Raw genomic sequence first — 18,964 nt, 5'->3', positions numbered from 1 at the left:
TAGTTCTTTCTCAATAGTAATTTTGCCATATATCAGGCTTGCTATATGGAATTTTTTTCGCTGCTATTTCAGTTTCAGAATATTTTGACCCGTAGTAGATGTTAAAATCGCTACGTGACACCCCAGTAAGGATATTCTGCATTGTTCTGTTTAATCGTTAGGTGTATATATTGGAACATCATGTTCGCTACCATGACGTACAACGTACACCTCTATCCAGAAAGCAGACAACAGTGACGAAGCGCATTAACGAACAGTGCTAACAATAAAGGTTTTAAGACGCCAAAAAAGTGATAGAAAACTTTACATAATAAACGTGTTTCGCGCGTTTAAGTACCCTTCCTCGAAATGTAGACTCTGCAGCGCAGTACTTCTCAGTTACATTTCAGTACACCTGTCAGTACGTCGCATAGCACTGGTCGCAGGAAGGAGCGAAGGTGAAGAACTAACAAGAGTGTTTTATAACTTTGTACATGCACGTCGCACTCATCTTTTTGACTTGGTGTACTTTGTGCATTGCGAATACTAGCCTGTCACTGAATATCGCGTTACGCAAAGGTAACCATCGTGCGTCTTTTTCTTGCTCTTTTCCGCTTTGCATACATGTGTTTCTGTGAAGTAAAACACTGAAGTTCGAACTTAAATGACACCAGACTGCCAAATCGGCTCTGTGCCATTTCCATTCTAAGCCAGCTCATGTGCTGGCTCTTCCGAGGAGCTCGCATTATGCTTGCGAGTGTGTGCGGGAAACACGGTGAAGAAAGAGAGCAGAAAAAGAACAAGAGGAAATCGTTCGTGGGCCCCCATCAATCATTCATAGCGCGGCTGGACCACTCCTACACACGTGTCGGTCGTCATGTATGATGGTTGTACGTGTGCTCTTTTTTCTTGTTTGTTTCACGTTCTGAGTTCGTTGTTTGTGGGCGACCCTAATGTTCGGTTTTCTGTTGCTTGGCTGTATTTGGGTTACGCTGATTTATGGTTTTACTTAGTGTACGCATGGTCACACTACGCTTTACTTATCCACTGAGCGGCTCATTGGCTGCGTTGCATTTTGCTGCTGATCACTGTTCGTGGTTTCAAACACGGCGGCTGTAGCCACAATTCGGTTGCGGGGAAATACGAAAATGCTCTTGTACCGACATTTCGACACGATTGTATTCATCGCTTGTAGACAAAATCAATCCGAGGCTGTTTCGCTTTCTCACCCATGGCATTTCATTTGCGCAAATTCTCTTTTGAGCGTGCGTGTACGCTTGTGCGCGCTTCACAATATGCAGAAGCTAAACGATTGTGCTCTATTTCATACAAAGCACGTTTTAAAGGAAGTTAACATGTCACATTGTGGCGCATTTTCGGATTTGTAAGGTTGCCTTGTTTGCAGTAAGCTTTTCTTGGCAGCAAAGCATACATTACAGTAACTTAGACAAAAGCTTTGTAGCGTCGCCCTTTTGCAGTGCCGTAAAGTTGCCTTCTTTACAATAAGCTCGTGCTTGCAACAAAGCACGCTTTACAAGGAGTTGATGTTGAAGAGGAAATTAGGCATAGGCATAAATCAGATATGTGCGCTAAAGGAAACAGCAGAGGTCATCACGAATGTGGATAATATAGTCAAGGTAGCTGAGAACTTCTATACTGATCTCTGCAGTATCCAAAGTAGCCAGGAGACTAATGAGATTGGCAGTCGTGAGGAGCAGTCAGACGTTCCACCAGTGACGAAGGACGAGGTTAAAAAAGCTTTAGAAACTATGAAAAGGGGTGAAAACAGCTGGGGAAGATCAGGTAACTGCAGATTTGTTGAAGGACGATGGAGATATCGCGCTAGGAAAACTGGTCACCCTGTTTACGCAATGTCTGGTGTCATCGATAGTACCGGCATCATGGAAGAACGCTAACGTTATCTTAATTCATAAGAAAGGGGATGCCAAGGACTTGAAAAATTACGGACAAATCAGCTTACTATCCGTTACATACAATGTATACATTTACTAAGGTAATCACTAACAGAATCAGGACCATCTTAGACTTCAATCAAGCAAAATATTAAGCAGGCTTTAAGAAAGGGTACTCAACTATCGAGCATAATCATACCATCAACCAGGCGATAGAAAACTGCTCAGAATATAACCAGCCCTTATATATATAGCACTCATTGATTACGAAAAACCATTTGACTCAGTATAAAGATCGGCAGCCATGCAGGCATTGCAAAAACAGGGTGTAGATGAGCCATATGTGAACCATTGTTCTGCATAAAGAAAATAACAAAATTTCCATAAAGGAAGGGGTTAGGCAAGGAGACACGATCGCCCCAGTACTGTTCACAGCTTGCTTAGAGGAAGTATTCAGAGATCTAGAATAGGAGCAGTTAGGGATAAGGGGGTATCTCAGTAACTTGAGATTCGATGACGACATTGTCTTGCTAAGTAACTCAGGGGATGAAGTGCAAAGAATGCTTGATGACCTAGACAGGAAAAGCAGGAAGATGGATCTAAAAATCAATATGCAGAAGACTATGATAATGTTCAACATCTTAGGGAAAGAAACGCAGTTTGCAATAGGTAGAGAATCATTGGAAGCCGTATATGAATATGTCTAGTTAGGGCAGGTAGTAACCGCAGATCCGGATCATGAAAGAGAAATACCTAGGATAATAAGATTGGGATGGAGTGCGTTTGGCAAATACGCGCAGATTATAACCAGCAGCTTACCGGTATCGCTCAAGAGGAAAATATATAACAGTTGCATCTTACCTGTACTCACCTATGGGGCTGAAACGTGGAGGCTGACGAAAAGGGTTCTAATTAAGTTGAGAACAACCCAGTGGGCTATGGAACGAAAAATGGTAGGGGTAATGTTAATACATAGGAAGCGTGCAAAGAAGGTCAGAGAAACAATTCAAGTTACTAAGGTTCTTGTGAAAATCAAGAAAAAGAAATGGGCATGGGCAGGACATGTAGTGCGAAGAAAGGATAACCGATTGTCGCTTATGGTAACAAATTGGATTCCAAGGGAATGAAAGCGTAGCAGGGGATGGCAGAAAGTTAGGTGGGCGGATGAGGTTAAGTTCGCAGGGGTCAAGTGGATGCAGCTAGCACAGTACAGGGCTGATTGGAAAAATATGAGAGATGTCTTCACCCTGCAGTGAGTATAGTCCGGCTGATGATGATGTAATATGCGTGGCTACAGTGACAAGGAGCGACAAAGAGGTACCGAGTGACTATCGAGGCCCATGAGGATACTATGACGTTCTTTTGTGTTATTATTATTGCCTGCGCCTAACGTACAACTAGGCTTCAAGGTTCGAGCCCTGCTTTGGAGGCTGCTTTTCGATAGAAGCAAAAACCAAGGCGCCATTGTATTATGCGATGTCATAACGCGTTAAAGAACATCAGGTGATCGACACTCCCGCATACCTCTACTATGACGCCTCTGATAGTTCGTCGCTCTGGCATGTCAAACCTTATGAAACAAAACCGAACTAATGTGGTTCAATATACTAAGCGTTAAAAATACGCATTTTAAAGCTTCATGAGTTGGCCTTCTCGTGGTTTATATTTTTGGTTTGGTGTCTTTAGGTGTGGTAACATCGTATAAAGTAACCAAATGCAAAAATCTTATCTTTATTTCATCGTAGATAATGCAAGCGACACCATGAAAAATAATTGCCGAAGGCCATTACTTTCAATACTTTCAGTATTGTAACATGCTCATTTTAGGTATTTTTTTACCGTTATTGCCCCCCCCCCCCCCTGCTATAATGCCCCTGGGCGCTGCAGGTACTTGTATAAATTGTATAAATAAAGCTGCGTGAACTTTGAAATGCGCATATCTATCTTCTAACTTTCTATTATTCAAGCCACACTGCCAGTAAATAATGTTTTAATCTGTGCTCACCATTACTGTTGGCAACTTCCTAAGCATATAATCCTGCTTTTTCACCCTCATCAAATAATAACCACGATAAAATAGTCCATCAAATAGCCACCAGTGGGAATATAAGCAGGTATACGCTCTCTTTTCAACTCACATTTTTATTGTGACAAATCGCCAGAAGATGTTGGAAAGTGTCCGCCTGTTGATTGATTGTTAATTAACTAAATAAATTGAATTGTATTTTTATGGATGCCCTTATTTGTTTAAGATTCGAGATATTTTTTTGTGTGTGCGTTCCCTTCCTTCATATGAATAATACATAGTAAACGTCGTTGAATGGGGCTGAAAAGACCTACGGTACCTATATCAATTATTCAAATAAATCTCGGAGTACAAGAGGTTTAAGTGCTTACATGACCTCCGTCCTATCGGGAATCGCAGCTGAGGTAAGTGATTTAAAGCAAAACTGAGGACAGTGACTTGCAAGCAAAGAAACAAAAGCACGATCCGGTTTTATACAGTTGAACGATACACACTGCCGCTCGATGTGAGAGCGGTCTCTTCTTCGCTTCAGCTCTAAACCGGCAGAATGGTTTCCTGAACCATATCTCTCGAAAGATCGTCTCACGAATAAGTTCGCGCCAACCGGGCTCGAGGCACTTTCGGCATTCTTAAGAATTCGTCACCGTTTGCGAAATCATCACTACTCTCGAGTCATGCCCACGCGTGCTTCAGCTCCCGTTCTTTTATCCGTTCGGAGCATAAAATGAAAGCGGAGGCAGTATTCGGAATAAAAATACAGAGTTGGAAGCCATTCGAGGAACTCCATGCTAGCGCCTCGAATTTCCCGTCGCCGGTGATGTCGCCATACCGGCTTTAAAGAAAACAGAGTATTAAAGAAGTCGATCCAGAAATAATAAAGAAACGGCGGTGCACATAGCGCTTCGCGAATTGGCACGGGGCTTTTGTTTTCAATCGCGTCGTACCACGCAGCTGCCGCCGACGCTGAAGCGAGGGATTGAGGCTTCGCTCGCTTATGTGGAAGCGATTATTTATTTTCACCTGCCTTTTCTTCTTGCGACTTCCTTTAATTTTTGTTTGCTCCTATTCTATTTTTTTTTATACATTTCAAAGGACAAAACTTTTGCCTCTCCCATAGGCATGTGCTGGTGAGAGAGCTGCGATCTTATGTTTGAAAACGAGACTGAACATAAAAAAAAAAAAGAAATATATTTGAAGCCCGTTGTTGTTCAGCACACCTGTATATGTGTGCGCTCTGACTTGGACTGTGCCTTGTTCGTTTTCGTTATTTATTATTCATCCTCGCATTTGCTCGAAGAGAGAGGCAATTATCGCGCGAAGAAGATAGAAGCTCTAAACACGCCCTCTTTTAAACGTCTCTCGCGTTTCTATAACAAGTGTCATAACGAAATATATATGATAAAATAGGTATCGAAAATACGGACGGTAAAAAAGACGAACAAAATAAACCTATCTCTGTAAGCGAAAGCCCAAATTTGAAATTCAAACGTTAGTAGCCGCGTCTCGTTTGTAAAGAAATAAAGATCTTTATTTTGTCACCGTACCCGCGCTTTTATAAACAGATTTTCTCACCTTAGCGGAGGCCTTTGAAATTCAGCGTCCAGAATTTAGGTTTCGCTGTAGTGCTTTTAGGGGCAGGCAGTCCCGTCTTTTGTTTCAACTAATTGCAGTCATTTGGCAAACTAACATTTTCTTTAAGATTTTCTCACGCTTTCAAAACAACAACCGATTACTTTGAACAAGTTGGATTTTGACTAAGGTTAAGGGTGCTTACTGAATGAGGGCAAATAGCACAATTACTTCGCTGAATTTGAACACGCTGAGACTGATTTGCACTCATTTGGTGCATTATAGTTTACTCTGGCTTAAAAAGAGGTACGTCGGGCTTCAACCTCTTAACCACTTCCTGCACGTTAAGTATTCCTTTAATTTCGGAGCATCACGCGGGCTAATCCATCGTGCGTCATCATTGGTCTGAATTCACGCGAAATACTGAGAGATAACTCTTGTTTGGAGAAACTCTGTCAGCACAGGTCAGTCTTTCGTGGTAATAACATCATTCTTCAAGTTCCATGTTTCACAGTCACTAAATGTTATTTCATGCTAGGGCATTATGTGACTCACATCTTTTGCGCACTGCAAAGAACGTGTGCAGGGCATCAACACTACAAACAGTTGTTGTTTTGTTTTTGTTTTTGTTTTTTGTTTGTTTGTTTTTTCAGAAAGTGGGCGCAAAACTTGTCGGCGCATTGGCGTTGTTCAGTAAAGACTTTGGAGAAAAAAAAATAATTATATGAGGTAGAGGGTTAAAGAACGTCGCTCAGTACCAAATTTGGTCGACGTGGAGTGCTCAGTTAATTAATTAGGGGCAAAATATGAATTAAACGTTGATATAGCGCAGGAGGTCCCGATACAGCCTTGAGCTCTGGGACCTCCTTCGGTATTATTTATGTAATACCTGTTTTCATGAATAAGCAAACTTTCTTTCTTAAACTTTCTTTCTTAATAAAAACCGGTAGTGACGTCAGAGTAGAGTGGAAATCGTCAAAGTTGTGCACAATAAGTGCGATCAAGACGAATAAAGGGTTTCAATAGTTTAAAAAGTGATTAATTATTATGAATAACAAAGAAAAACGATAATTAAGGCACAATTTGACGAAAAACATGTCAAAACAGGAGTGCGCTTGTGGTGACGTCATGCCAACGCGGCTTCTATGGAGACTGCTGCCATTGACGTCATGGCGCATCCTAGCAACGACGTAACGTCATGGGAGATGGCAGTGGCGCGATGACGTCGTGGGAGAGGATGAGTGGCGTGATGGAGAAAACAAAAACCTAGTCGAGAAAGTTTGCGCCTCGCCTCTGCTTCAGGCGCTTCCGACTTGTGTCAGATAAAACATGGCTATGAGAACGCCGCGCAATAGGAGCGACGCCGTATCGCCAATAATGAGCACTGCAACCAACGCGGCCAATGAACGCCACGCGACAGGAGCGAAGGTGTACTGTCCAGTCTCACACTTGAAGGAGAGTGTCTGACAGATACTGGGTATTTCCTTTCCTGTAAACAAATTATAGTTTTAAATAGCACTGCAACGAACGCGCTCCAACGAAAGGAGATTTCCACTATGCTGCACGAGCCCCTGCCTTGCTAGCAAGAGCTTTACAAGGGACGCGCGATACCGTATGCAATGGCGACGGCCACGCTTTCGCATTTCTCAAGTGCAGATTCTACGTCATCATTGTCATCAGCCGGACTATACCCACTGCAGGGCGAAGGCCTCTCCCATATTTCTCCAAATAACCCAGTTCTTTGCTAGCTGCATCCAGTTGACCCCTGCGAACTTCTTAACCTCATCCCCCCACCTAATTTTCTGCCGCCCCCTGCTACGCTTTCCTTCCCTTGGAATCCAGTTTGCTACCCTAAGCGATCATCGGTTATCCTCTCTTCGCACTACATATCCTGCCCATGCTCATTTCTTCAGTGCTCTGAAGTATATTTTTTGTTTACGTTTGGTTTCTGGGGTTTAACGTCCCAAAGCGATTCAGGCTATGGCAGACGTCGTAGTGGAGCCGCGAAAATATGTCTGGCGTAAGTTTCGCTTACTTTCCGCATTGTTTCTTTTTTTTTAATTTCTGTTTTGCAGCGACGGCTGGTCAGACCGACAAGACGTGGTGAAAAACCAGGAGAAGGCGTCCGTGGGGAGCCTTTCCATCCGCTTCCACGCCAACTACGACCACGACTTCGACCGGTACTACTTCAGCCTGAACCCTTTCACCAACCTGCGGAATCCCTGGTTCAAAGAATTCTGGGAAGTGCGCTTCAACTGCTCCCTCGGTCTGGGCCCTGGATCGGGACGCTACAATCGCACATGCACAGGTAATACTCGTTGACTTCATTGCACATCAAGTCCACTGTTCAGACAAACGTCAAGGCTAAGCACCTGTTAAATTTTACACCAGCTGAAACCACAGCTTGGTCTCAATTCAGTCTTTGTCTTCCTCTGCTGTGTTAATCCCTCCTCCTTGTCTACTGTCACAAACACTCACCTTTAGGGTCAACAGAGGCGCGGGATTCCATTTACGGTTACCCGTCATCCCTCTATGAAGTTTGAGAACACAGTTTAAATGTTGGGGCGGTCAACCCGTGAAGTACGAATGTCAGTGTGTGATTGAGGAATAAGTCCAAGAAAGTCACTTTTTTCTTTTACGAACGATTGGATATTTATAGATAGTAGTCCAAATTATACTGCATAATAATAAAACAGAAAAAAAAATCGGCACAGCACGATAGTGATAAAAGACGACTCGGTAAATGACAAGAGGGAAAACCCGACAATTAACAAAACCCTCCGTTAAAGAAGACTATAAAGGTAACAAAGCAAGCATTCCAAAGATAGTATTAGGGGCGAACGTTACACAGAAAACACGGCGAAAAAAATACTTAGCCACTTCAAGGTTAAACAAAGGCGAAAATGATATTGTCATGTGGTGGTGACAAGGTCGATGACACAGATGAAGAGTCGGTGGTTGCACTGAAGAAACTCTTTATTGGGCTGAGTTGCGCCCGCAAAAGAACTAAGCAACTCGGTGGCGGCGAAAGCAACAAACGTGCTCGTCGATCGTCGAACAAAGAATGCCCGTCGCACTCGTCAACGCTCAATTTAAAGGCTGCTAAGAACAATCTAGATAACGTCGCAGTTGCTAGCAGCGCAAGCTGGAACATTGTAGAAACACACACGAGTGGCCGGAAGCTTCGGGGCAGATCTCGGTGCATCTTGCGCTTCAACGAAACTGATAAAGGTATGACTTGCGACATCGAGCATTAGCAAACAAAGAATACGGAACTGATACGCGATCCAGAATCAGAGTGATAAGGCCGTATGCCGGCGGCTGTTGAAAAAAAATACAGTTTTGAAGGTTTCGCGGCAATATTCATTTAACAGACAGTCTGTGGCAAAAAAAGAAGGAATTCGCACGGCTTTCTTCTAGATGAGGTGTCGTAGTCGCAGAGTTGATCGGTAGCGGCGGCCGTACAAGATGAGGAGAAACGATGAGTTGATAGCGGGCTCGGTGAAAAACAAAAGACACTTTCAAAACGAGCGGCCGCGAGAGAGGCCCGGAAGTCTCAATCTTCCCAGAGCGCACTGTCACGGGTGTGCTGCAGTCCGTCTTTATACTCTCGGCTGTTTGCGCCCATCCTCAAGGACGCGCGCTTGCCGGTCGCTGCCCCGGAGATTCATGTCGAAGCATGCTCGGAGGAGCGGGGAGATCCCGTAAGTTAAGCACATATGTGAGGCAGGAGATCCCGTAACCTGCGCTCTACGTTCTCGATGCTGTTGTTCGCCTGCTGGCTCTTCTGTACGGTCTGTCAATAAATCCAGATCTACTCAGCGTTTCGTATCTACCATGAGCGATAATTAGATTGACGCATGGCTCTCCGCATCGCTTGACAAACAGCCGACACACCTCCTGTAATCTCCTTAGCTGTCATGGCGGAGTTTTAAAATAGGGGGACATCATCGGTTAGGGGAATATGGTAATAGCGGGATGCAAGTGCACATGCTCAGAGTGATAGCGCACCCCCCCGCCCATTCATCTCAGCTCTACGCGCGTGCGCATTGTTGCCCCGCTATCCCCTAACCGATAACATCCCCATGCTCTAAAATTTCCTATTGCTGCCAATCGCTAAGGTACCCATGGTACGCCGGCATCCTCCCTTACTTTCGTTTTCCTTTCGGCTTCACTTAAGTTCACGCAATCTGCCCATTATTAACAATCACTCTACAAAATCAGTTACGTGGTATATATTAAAAAGAAAGAAATCGTGCAGTGTACATTCAGTATCCACCTGTAGTTTTACTCCGTTTCTCCGGTTATCGGACAGAATGAATATAACCACTAGCTTTCCTTATCATACATATATTTATCGTTAGTGTTCTGGCTAGTGGCGAACCTATCTTCTGAATTAAGATGCACAAGCAGCGCCTTCTTTGGCATTTTCACGTAAAAAAGAAATCATTTCCAGTTTGACAGTTTAATTCGCGTGTTTCGAAATGTATACCCAGCCCCTTTCTTGACGAGGCCTGATATTCAGTTTGGAATTGGCGGTTTGCACAGACGATGAAAAGAATCTTAGCAGAGAAGCAACACACTTCACGATATATTTTTCCCTATTTGTGGAGAGAGAATATATAAGTTCTCTCCCCCCCCCCCCCCCCCAAATGTTCAGGTTGCTTGGCAATAGCTTCGCAAATATCGGAAGCGGCGGCCACCATCAGCAATTACACCTAGGTATTCTTGGTCTGTTTTTCAGTGAACATCCGTCGCTACAACGGCAACACGATCAAATCTGTCTAGCATTATTACTCTATTTCGAGTTGAAATCTGCCCCACTGGATAGGCAACGTCATATGCAGAGGCGTGGATCTAGTGCCCGCGCTCTAGGCTCAGTGAGGGGATATAGAAATATCTATCAATCGGTACATGGTTGCGCAGACGTCGTTTTATTAGCAGCTGCCGGAAAATTATGGTCGTTTAACAGTAGAAAACGAGGCAAAAGCGAAAAGGCGGTCTGTTGCGCAAATATTTCGGGGGTTCTAACTATTACCACAATCTGAAGGAGTCACTTTTAATCAGAACCGCCTTATTTCCAGAGTTTTTCAAAGTGACACTACACCTTGATGGAATTGAACTGACGCTCGTAGGGGTTGTTAAGCGCAAAAGAAAATGAGTGGTACATAGCATAATATCACTTTTAGAAACAAAAACAAACATAAAACAATCAATTTTTCATTATCTATACATTCGTTCATACTGGTCGGGTTACCAGCGAGTTTGACTCTGTTGTCCATTTTACCCCGAATAAATGACAAAAATCGAACTGAAACAGATGCGCCGACTAAAGAGCAATAAAATTACTGCTATTTTGGAAGTGGAAGTTAAGTTAAACCTGTGAATGCGCAGACGGCGACACAGCGTGGTGTATTGCCCCAATGCGTTTGCTCGCCCTGATGCTGCGATGTGCTCTGGTCCTCACACAGACAAGAAATAGGCTCACATTGCCATACCTCTGTTCACATCTCTAAGAAGTCACCGACTCACAGCATGCACAGAGTGCAGTGCCCCCTGTCCAAGTCTATGTTGCTCTGCGGCAGCAAAGGTTTTTGAGAAAAGAAAACAGGCGTCCAAGTGGTATGCAGTTTACAGCTGAAAGAAAAACAGACTTGAGCCACTGCAATGCCTCTGTAGGGTGCGTCGGCCTCGTCAAGCCTTTCTACTGGCTTTCTGCCGGCGCACCCAACATCCTCAAGATGTTAAATAAACATTATTGTATTGTATTGTATTGTAATGCGTGATCCAAGAAGAGCTTTGTGTTGTGTTCGATAGACGGCGTCGCGAAAGTATCGACCGGGTGGGATTTGACTACACTTATTGCAGAAGAACGCAGACAAAAGACCTACACAAAATGAATAAAAACCAAAAACAAAAAATCAATAAGGAAGAGGTTTATTACAACTAACGATAAAGCAGCCTACTCCCAGGATATCTTAGAGCCGAGGTTTCTTGGAATTTGAGGCTGCAGAAAAAAATTTAACCAAGAAGATTGCACATGTGTACTGTACGGTAAATCCTCCAAACAACTCTAGGTAGTTTATCAAAATACGGCAACATACATTCAGACCTCCATACAGGCACAGTGATCTTCCTGAGGCCAAGGATTGGAAGAAAGTGAAGTTCATGTAACTGAATCAGCGATAGACTCCTAACCCATGCATGATTTTGGCGTTTCCAGCTCCCTGGCAACTCTTTACCTATCTGGCTAGATGTCATGTCGCGGTGTCGTTTAAAGCGTTTCCCTCGTTGATCCCAAGCGTGTTTTGGTTTGCACAAGTGGGTAAGTGGAGCCAAGACTTAATCGCCGCTATGACGATACAGTGAAATAGGAAACGTACGCAAACGCTTGTCGCATAGAGCACAAAAGCTTGTCTTGAACCCCTTCCACGTCTTTTCGCAGGCAAAGAGCAGCTTCGCGAAGGCCACAAACAAGACACCAAAGTCGAGTTCGTGAAGAAGTCTATCTACACCATGGCTTACGGCTTACACAACATGCACCGCGACCTGTGCCCCAACACCTCTGGCGTCTGCCCCTCCATGGTGCCCGTCAACGGCTCCGTCTTCCTCCAGTACCTCATGAACGCCACTTTCCACTGGAACAACGAGACTGTTTTCTTCCACGAGAATGGAGATCCTCCAGGACGGTGAGCGGAATGCTGGTTTTCAATTTACATTTCACTATATTTAGAGGCCGAATTCTGGGGAACCTCGATCTTCTCTAAATTCGGCGTAAAAGTATCGCATTGCCGCTTTTCTTTTTCGGGGAGGAGATTCTCAAGCTCCTGTTTTGACGGGAAAATTGGTGGTATTTCATGAATTCGACAACAAATAATTAGAGGTTGATATAACGACGAGCTATATTTGAAAGGAGTAGACAATTATTCGAGACAGGTGCCAACGTCCAGCCTAAACGTCGACAATATATGTGTCTCGAAGGAGCGTCTACTCTCCAACTCAATTCTTACGTGCGGAAGCCAGCGGAAACTATAAATGTAGCGGAAAAAGGTAGGAAAATTGAGAGGCTTATTAGGGCACACAAAAAGAGCCAACAGTAAGGCTTCAGTTGATTAGAAAACACAGTGTCCCTTCGCGCGTGATTGGTCGACAGGGCATGACGATAACGTCCCAAACTTACGTGAATCTGCGCATAAAGTTTTCTGCACATAGCCATAAACGTTGATAGGATGCCTATTTGACTCTTGATGAAAAGGTTTGACGTTGTTTATCACTAAAGCAGCAAAACTAAAGTCCACTCCGAAAGAGAGATATCCGCAAAATATAAATTTCAGCAGAGGATTTATAAATTAATTACCGCTTATATGTGGAAGCAAAGGAAAAATAGCATTCACGTGCAGTATTAGTTCAATATTAATGCATTTTTGCTTTATGACCTTTTTGTCTTTTTTTTTTTTAACGGCTTAAGGCGAACACCGCCGTGCGGTTAACACCGTTGCATTGCATATCGTACTGAAAGCAACTATTCATCGGGGCTTACCTGGCACGTTGATAGTATCGCGAGTAGATTGTTATATGTCTGAAAGCAAATAATCCGTTCCTACTCCCATAGAGAAACATATTACGTAAAGAGCGGACACTCCCACGGGGCCCTGCGGCCGAGCTACTACAATGCCCCCAGCGCCCAGCGGCTGGCCAGACCGCAAATTTCGTCCTCTGAGATTTTAGGCTTTTGCTCTGTTTCAGTTTCGGTTCCGACAGCAATGCTTCCGATTCTAATTTATTTTTGACTATTAAAATATTAAACTACGTCGTCTGTAGTGGGGCGCAACGTTTGTCATGCTTCTTTCTAAGCATGCAATTGCAACCTACAGACTTAATAAAGCGGCGGATCGAAAACATGTTAGGTACTGGAAATGCCGCGAAGCTTTCCGCAGAAACTGAGCGCTGCTGACTTGGTTTAGAAAAGTTGGAATAATATGATCGGAACTTTTCTTATTGTAATTTTTGACGCTTTATTCAGCCGCCTTTCACAGTGGCACACAATAGGAGGCAGTGGTTTTATACAAAAAAAAAGTTTTGTAGCGAGAACTACATTGCGTTAGGTTTTCAAGCCGCCGGCGTGGCGCCTTGTTACCGTGGCACCGTGTTACCGTTTGACCGTGGAAAACGAAGAAAAATAAGAAAATGAAAAAGATGAAGAAGAAGGAAAAGGAGAGAAAAAAGAAAAAAAATCAAGAAGAAGAAGTAAAAGAAGAAGGCAGATAACTCGGTAGCTGGTAGAGGAGAACGACAACAGCGAGTTGCTAGGTCAGAAGGTTCGTTCGAACGTTGTGACGGCAGTGTGCCCTGGAGGTCGACATAGATACGAGGTCATACCACTAGAAGTCTTCTACATCCTAATGAGAATGGTCAACGACGGAGATGAAAGGGGTGCTCATACGTAAAGTGATTCCCCTATGGCATAAATAAAGCTGAAACCATAGAGTAAACTACTATGCGCAAATGTCATGTCTTTATTTTGAAGCCGAACCTAAGCGTAGCCGTACAGATTGTTTTCGCGTAACTCCAGGTTTAACCATAAGCTACACCACAGCTAATTTTATTTTTCTTGTTTACATTACTGATTGTACAGAAAGAATACTGGATTCAAACACCTCATAAAATTCGTCAGTTACGAAGAGTAACAAGATAGAAGGTATGGCAAAGGTCACTTTTGTGTTTGGTTGTGTCCCAAAACGACTCAGGCTATGAGAGGGCTCCGGAAATAACGTGCACTGACATCGCACAACAACACACGAGTGCCTTGCTTTTTCGCTTCCATCGAGGCCGGGCCTTGGGCACAGTCCGTAACCACTGCGCCACCCCGGCAGGGGGAAGGTTGGTAAAAAACGTGGCTCAATGTCACAAAGAAAAAAAAAGCGTCTACCCGCAGCATGTTTCTCCTCTAAAACATCACCCGTGAGAACAACACAAAAGGAGTTGTGAACGGCTAGATACAAGTAAGGGGAAAAAACGGCGCATGCAGTCCGCTCGGAATTTCTATACAACATCAGCCTTGAGCGCTTTTAAGCAATGTAAACTCAACATATTCAATATGCAATAGTGCCGCAATAGTATGCCTACTGTTCGTGTGACAAACAGGAAGCGTACGTGAGCAGTGAATGTCCTCAGATATACAGGTCACGGACAGTCAGCAGCGTTTTTTCGACCACAACGAGGATATTTTATCCATGACAAGGAAGGCAAAAACGGTGCTTACGAATCGGCCTTGTGCATATACAGTGAGCTAAACAAAATTCCCAAACGATCCCGAATGCGCAGTCAACTTTTCTTGCCAAATAAATGTTTGGGTTATGGCGGCCACTGATAAATGCTGCGTTTTAAACCGTAGGGGCTGAGAGTGACTTTTAGAAAATTACGCATTGGAAGCAATGCACATGTTCTTCAAAAAACACGACGCAAAAACAAACAGTGGCTGCAAGCTAAAAGTGCGTCACGGCTCATATTCTATGTTACACGTGCAAAATACGCTCACGCAGTACAAAACAAAATGACTTGTTAACAGCGTTCTCAGCTCAAGAAACACCAAAATTCTGCAAGCAAAATAAAAGTTAACGGCAAAGCGAGGCGACGCGTTGAAAATCGCGGTCGCACATGACCAGCGCCGCATCAAAGTTTATACGAAAACGGGATGCGTAGATGCAATCCAGTGTTTGTAATGACAAACCTTTGAGGTGAAGTGAAAGCGCACATTGCAGGTGGTCAAATCATTACTCGCTCAGCCGCGAAATGGCTCGAGTGCCCGCTCTTTACGTAAGTATGTTTCTCTATGCTACTCCAACGACAACTATTTTAGCTTTTTCTTTTTTCTTTTGACTCTTAAGCTCTCAAATGACATAGCCCTCAATGCCACCTGCTCAAGGGATTTTCTTCGTCCAGAAAATTAAGAATAGTAGATGACTGTGCGAAAACAAACTAAACATGCCGTCAGAAAAGCCTACGCCTGGCTGCTACTGCAAAAATTGACGTAAGCAAAATTAAAAAGCGTTTCAGTCATCTATTCGCAGTAATAAAGCGGGTGAACTCAAAAAGTTTTTACTGCTGTCTGCTTTCCGTAAAAGTTTTGTGTACCAGCTGCCTTCAGCGAGGACTCCATAGCCTGCGCCTGAACCAAGTTAAACGAGAAGTTAGTTATAATGGAGCCATTGAACGCAGAATACATTGACGATAAAAAAAAGTGAAGAAAAAAGAAGTGAAGGATAAGGCTCTGCGGCTAAGGGACACTCGAACAGAGAGGGTCAAGAGGGCGGAACACTTCCCACGCGTCCAGCTCGCTTTCTCCAGCAGCCGTGACTAATTACCGTAACGGGTCTTTACTTTCAGACGCGTCATTTCCGGCGCTGCACTCACTCTGCCCCTCCACACATGCTCGCAACACGTACGCGCTCTTGGCCCCTTTTTCGCGGCCTGTTCTCACCACCATTTTGGTGCACACCTCCCGCAATCCCTGCCTGCGTTGATCCTTCTGAAAGCGCAAGTGTCCTGCTTACCCTCGAAACAGAAGGCCTTGCTTTGTCGGCCTTTTCTCTCTTAAAAGCTCTGCCAGAAGCATGAAACAAACAGTTTGTTTCGTAGGAAAGCCTTTGTAGCGCTCTTTTACCTGGAATGATTTATGGTTCATTTCGGTGTTCCTCGAGGTTCCGTACTTGGTCCGCTCCTTTTGCTTATTTACATTAACGATTTACCTTCCCACATTTTGTCTGACATTCCCCGACGACTGCGTAATATCAAAAGAAACAAAATGTGATGGCAACGTACTAACTCTTCAATCTGCCTCGATTCCATCTCAGCAAATCATGGCTGATGAACCTCAATGCTAAAGAGTGCTAATTCATGTGCGTGCGTAGAGTAAATAATAATTTGTCCTCTTGTCACATTAATGGCACACTTTTAGATTTTGTGCTGTCGTATAAATACCTCGGTGTTCACACCTCTCACAACCTTACTTGGACTGTTCATGTTACACATGTTGTTAACAACGCCAGCAAAACACTTGGATATCTCTGTCGTAACTTTCGCAAAGCGCCTTCTTCTCTGAAACGTTTATTCTACAAATCAACACACTTACAGGAAATGGTTCAAAATAATTTTGTTCGGTTCACCCTCTCCAATTAAAACAGAACTACAAGCATATCCAGCATGAAAGACACTCGGTTTTGCTTTCCTGGCATCTCGTCGTGGAAAACTTCATATTCGCCTTTTCTATAACATTGTTCATCATTCTAACTTGCAAGAAGAATTTATTTCACCGCCACCGTACTTGTTATCACGGAATTATCGCTCGCACGAAGTTGGAGTACATTGCTGCAAAACGGAAACCTACTTTCATTTGTTTTTACCACGTACATCCGATGAGTGGAATCACCTTCCCAGATCACTGGCACTAATCAGTGAAGACCGTTTATTCCATGAATCTATTAGCTAAAAATTGTATAGCCTATAATGACCTTGTAACATTATGCTCTTATTGTTATGTTTGTTTTATTACTATAGTTAACCATCCCCTCTCTAATGCCGTTTGGCCCTGGGGTTATTTTAAATAATTAAATAAATAAAATAAATGCTAGTAAGGTAAGAATTCTTGTCCTTACTTTTCGAAGCCTAGTTAACGCGATAAGAATAAAAGTCTCATTACACAAATCCGGCATCCGTGTCCGTGTCAGTGCCGGTATTGGTGTCGGCGTTGGCGTTATAAGCGAAACATCATGGGCATTGCGTGGGCTATTAAAAAAGAAATAAAAATAACCCTCACCGCCAAAAACTTAATGGGCTTAAACCAATACAAAATAAACGATTGGCAAAAAAGAAAATTTTGAATTGCAGAAAATAAAAAAAAAATGAAAGGAGAAACAAAAAGGTGTGTGTGGGTGTGTGTGTGTGGGGGGGGGGGGGAGGGGGGGAGTTTTCTTCAAAGTTATGGAGGTGTCTGAAGATAGCGATAAATTTTCTTTCAATTTTCCTGGTACATTTTTATCCTCTTTCATTTTTTTTAATCTCTAGGTTGCGTTCTCATTTTGTATATTTTACTATTGCTCGATAATTTGCCCTTTGTATGTACTGGAAAGATTGACTGTGAGAGATTTAGTAGAACTACTATATTTTTATGCAAACTGACTATTACTGCATAGAAGGAGAGGCGATGGTTGAGATATACACTCAGCATTTAATTTTTCTCCTAGGGTGTCTTGTTGGTGCTTTTTAATTGTACGCCAAGGGGTTCTCAATAGTAACTCTATTACTCAATGTTATTTTGGGCAATATAACTACACTTTCGCACAAATGACGAGACTTTTTTTTTTAGGTGTTGTGACTTAGATATTGCTATTATACTGAACAAGAAACGTGCCTTTCTGGGGGGGTTACGACACAAATTCATCCGCCGTGTAGGTCCTGAGGATGGGCAGGTGGTAACTGGCAGCGCACATTGCCAAGCAGTAATTCTTAAATTGCTTATGCGATATAACGAGACCACGTGATATCAGAGCTTTGGGAGGAGCTGCCAACTCGGTTGCCTTATTTGAGTTGAGAAGGTGGAGACAGCCTTCCAGTGCTCTTAGATGCCGATTCGGACACGCTAATCCCATGCCTCGAAGGCATTTTTCTTGATTTCATGGGAAAACTTCCGAGGAAGATAAACAGAAACAGCTCATGCCTCAAATCACCGGGCTGCATAATGCAATCCCGCTATAACCCAGTACTCCCCCATCATAGCAAACGTCAAAACTCTGGAAGGCAAACACAAGAATCGAGATTAGTTAGCCAGCTAGGCGGCTATTCCACGTCAAGATACACTCCCCGCGTCAAAGCTTACTGCTCTCGGAATAAACGCTTCGATGATCGTGATGGTTCAGCGTGACGGTTCGTCATGCTTTTACATAAACTAAATATATCCATTAACATAAACAAATCATAAGGCACATCACGCTTCTTCCAAACAGGCAAAGAACGAGTGCTATACTACATGACCTGATTTCAAGGCCCGTCTTTAGCGTCCGCTACAATATGTCCCAGAAAAACACAGCATCACGGCACTGAATAAAGCAGCGGTCAATGGTATCTGGCGTGTTAACACAGGCGGATATTCACCGGCCTTGCTCAAACGTCTCCTTGGGGTGAAGTCATGCCTTATCAGAGAGCGTTGATGTGTGCGGCTTAAAAAAGAACGATTTGCAGCAGACTAAATGAGCATACGCTTAACACGCTTTAAAGCGCTAATGCCAAGAAACTCCTAAAACGGCTGCCGATACAAAGGTGTGGGGAACAAAGACTCCGTAAGAACCTCGTTCATCTGCCTTCTGGATCTACACAGGCAATCTAAAAAAGATCGCGAAGCTGAAGGCGTCCGCAACCTCCTTAAGAAATCCCCTTAAAGTCCCTTCATGCGCCTGTCTACTACATGCGAACAGATAAGGAA

General features: G+C 43.6%; 1 protein-coding gene across 1 annotated transcript in view; it reads left to right on the top strand.

Moving 5' to 3' along the window:
* The window catches only part of LOC146207197 (metabotropic glutamate receptor 5-like), a 386,410-nt gene that overhangs the window by 317,422 nt on the left and 50,024 nt on the right, over nucleotides 1-18,964 (top strand). Inside the window, exons 7-8 of the mRNA XM_084608314.1 lie at nucleotides 7,563-7,795; nucleotides 11,933-12,176. Of these exons, the coding sequence (XP_084464440.1) occupies nucleotides 7,563-7,795; nucleotides 11,933-12,176 (477 nt within the window). The remainder of the gene's footprint in view (nucleotides 1-7,562; nucleotides 7,796-11,932; nucleotides 12,177-18,964) is intronic.

The sequence above is a fragment of the Amblyomma maculatum genome, chromosome 1, assembly GCF_055883805.1.
Source record: "Amblyomma maculatum isolate TAMU_Amacu chromosome 1, ASM5588380v1, whole genome shotgun sequence".
NCBI classification, from domain to species: domain Eukaryota; kingdom Metazoa; phylum Arthropoda; class Arachnida; order Ixodida; family Ixodidae; genus Amblyomma; species Amblyomma maculatum.
This window is presented reverse-complemented; position numbering and strand designations above follow the sequence as displayed.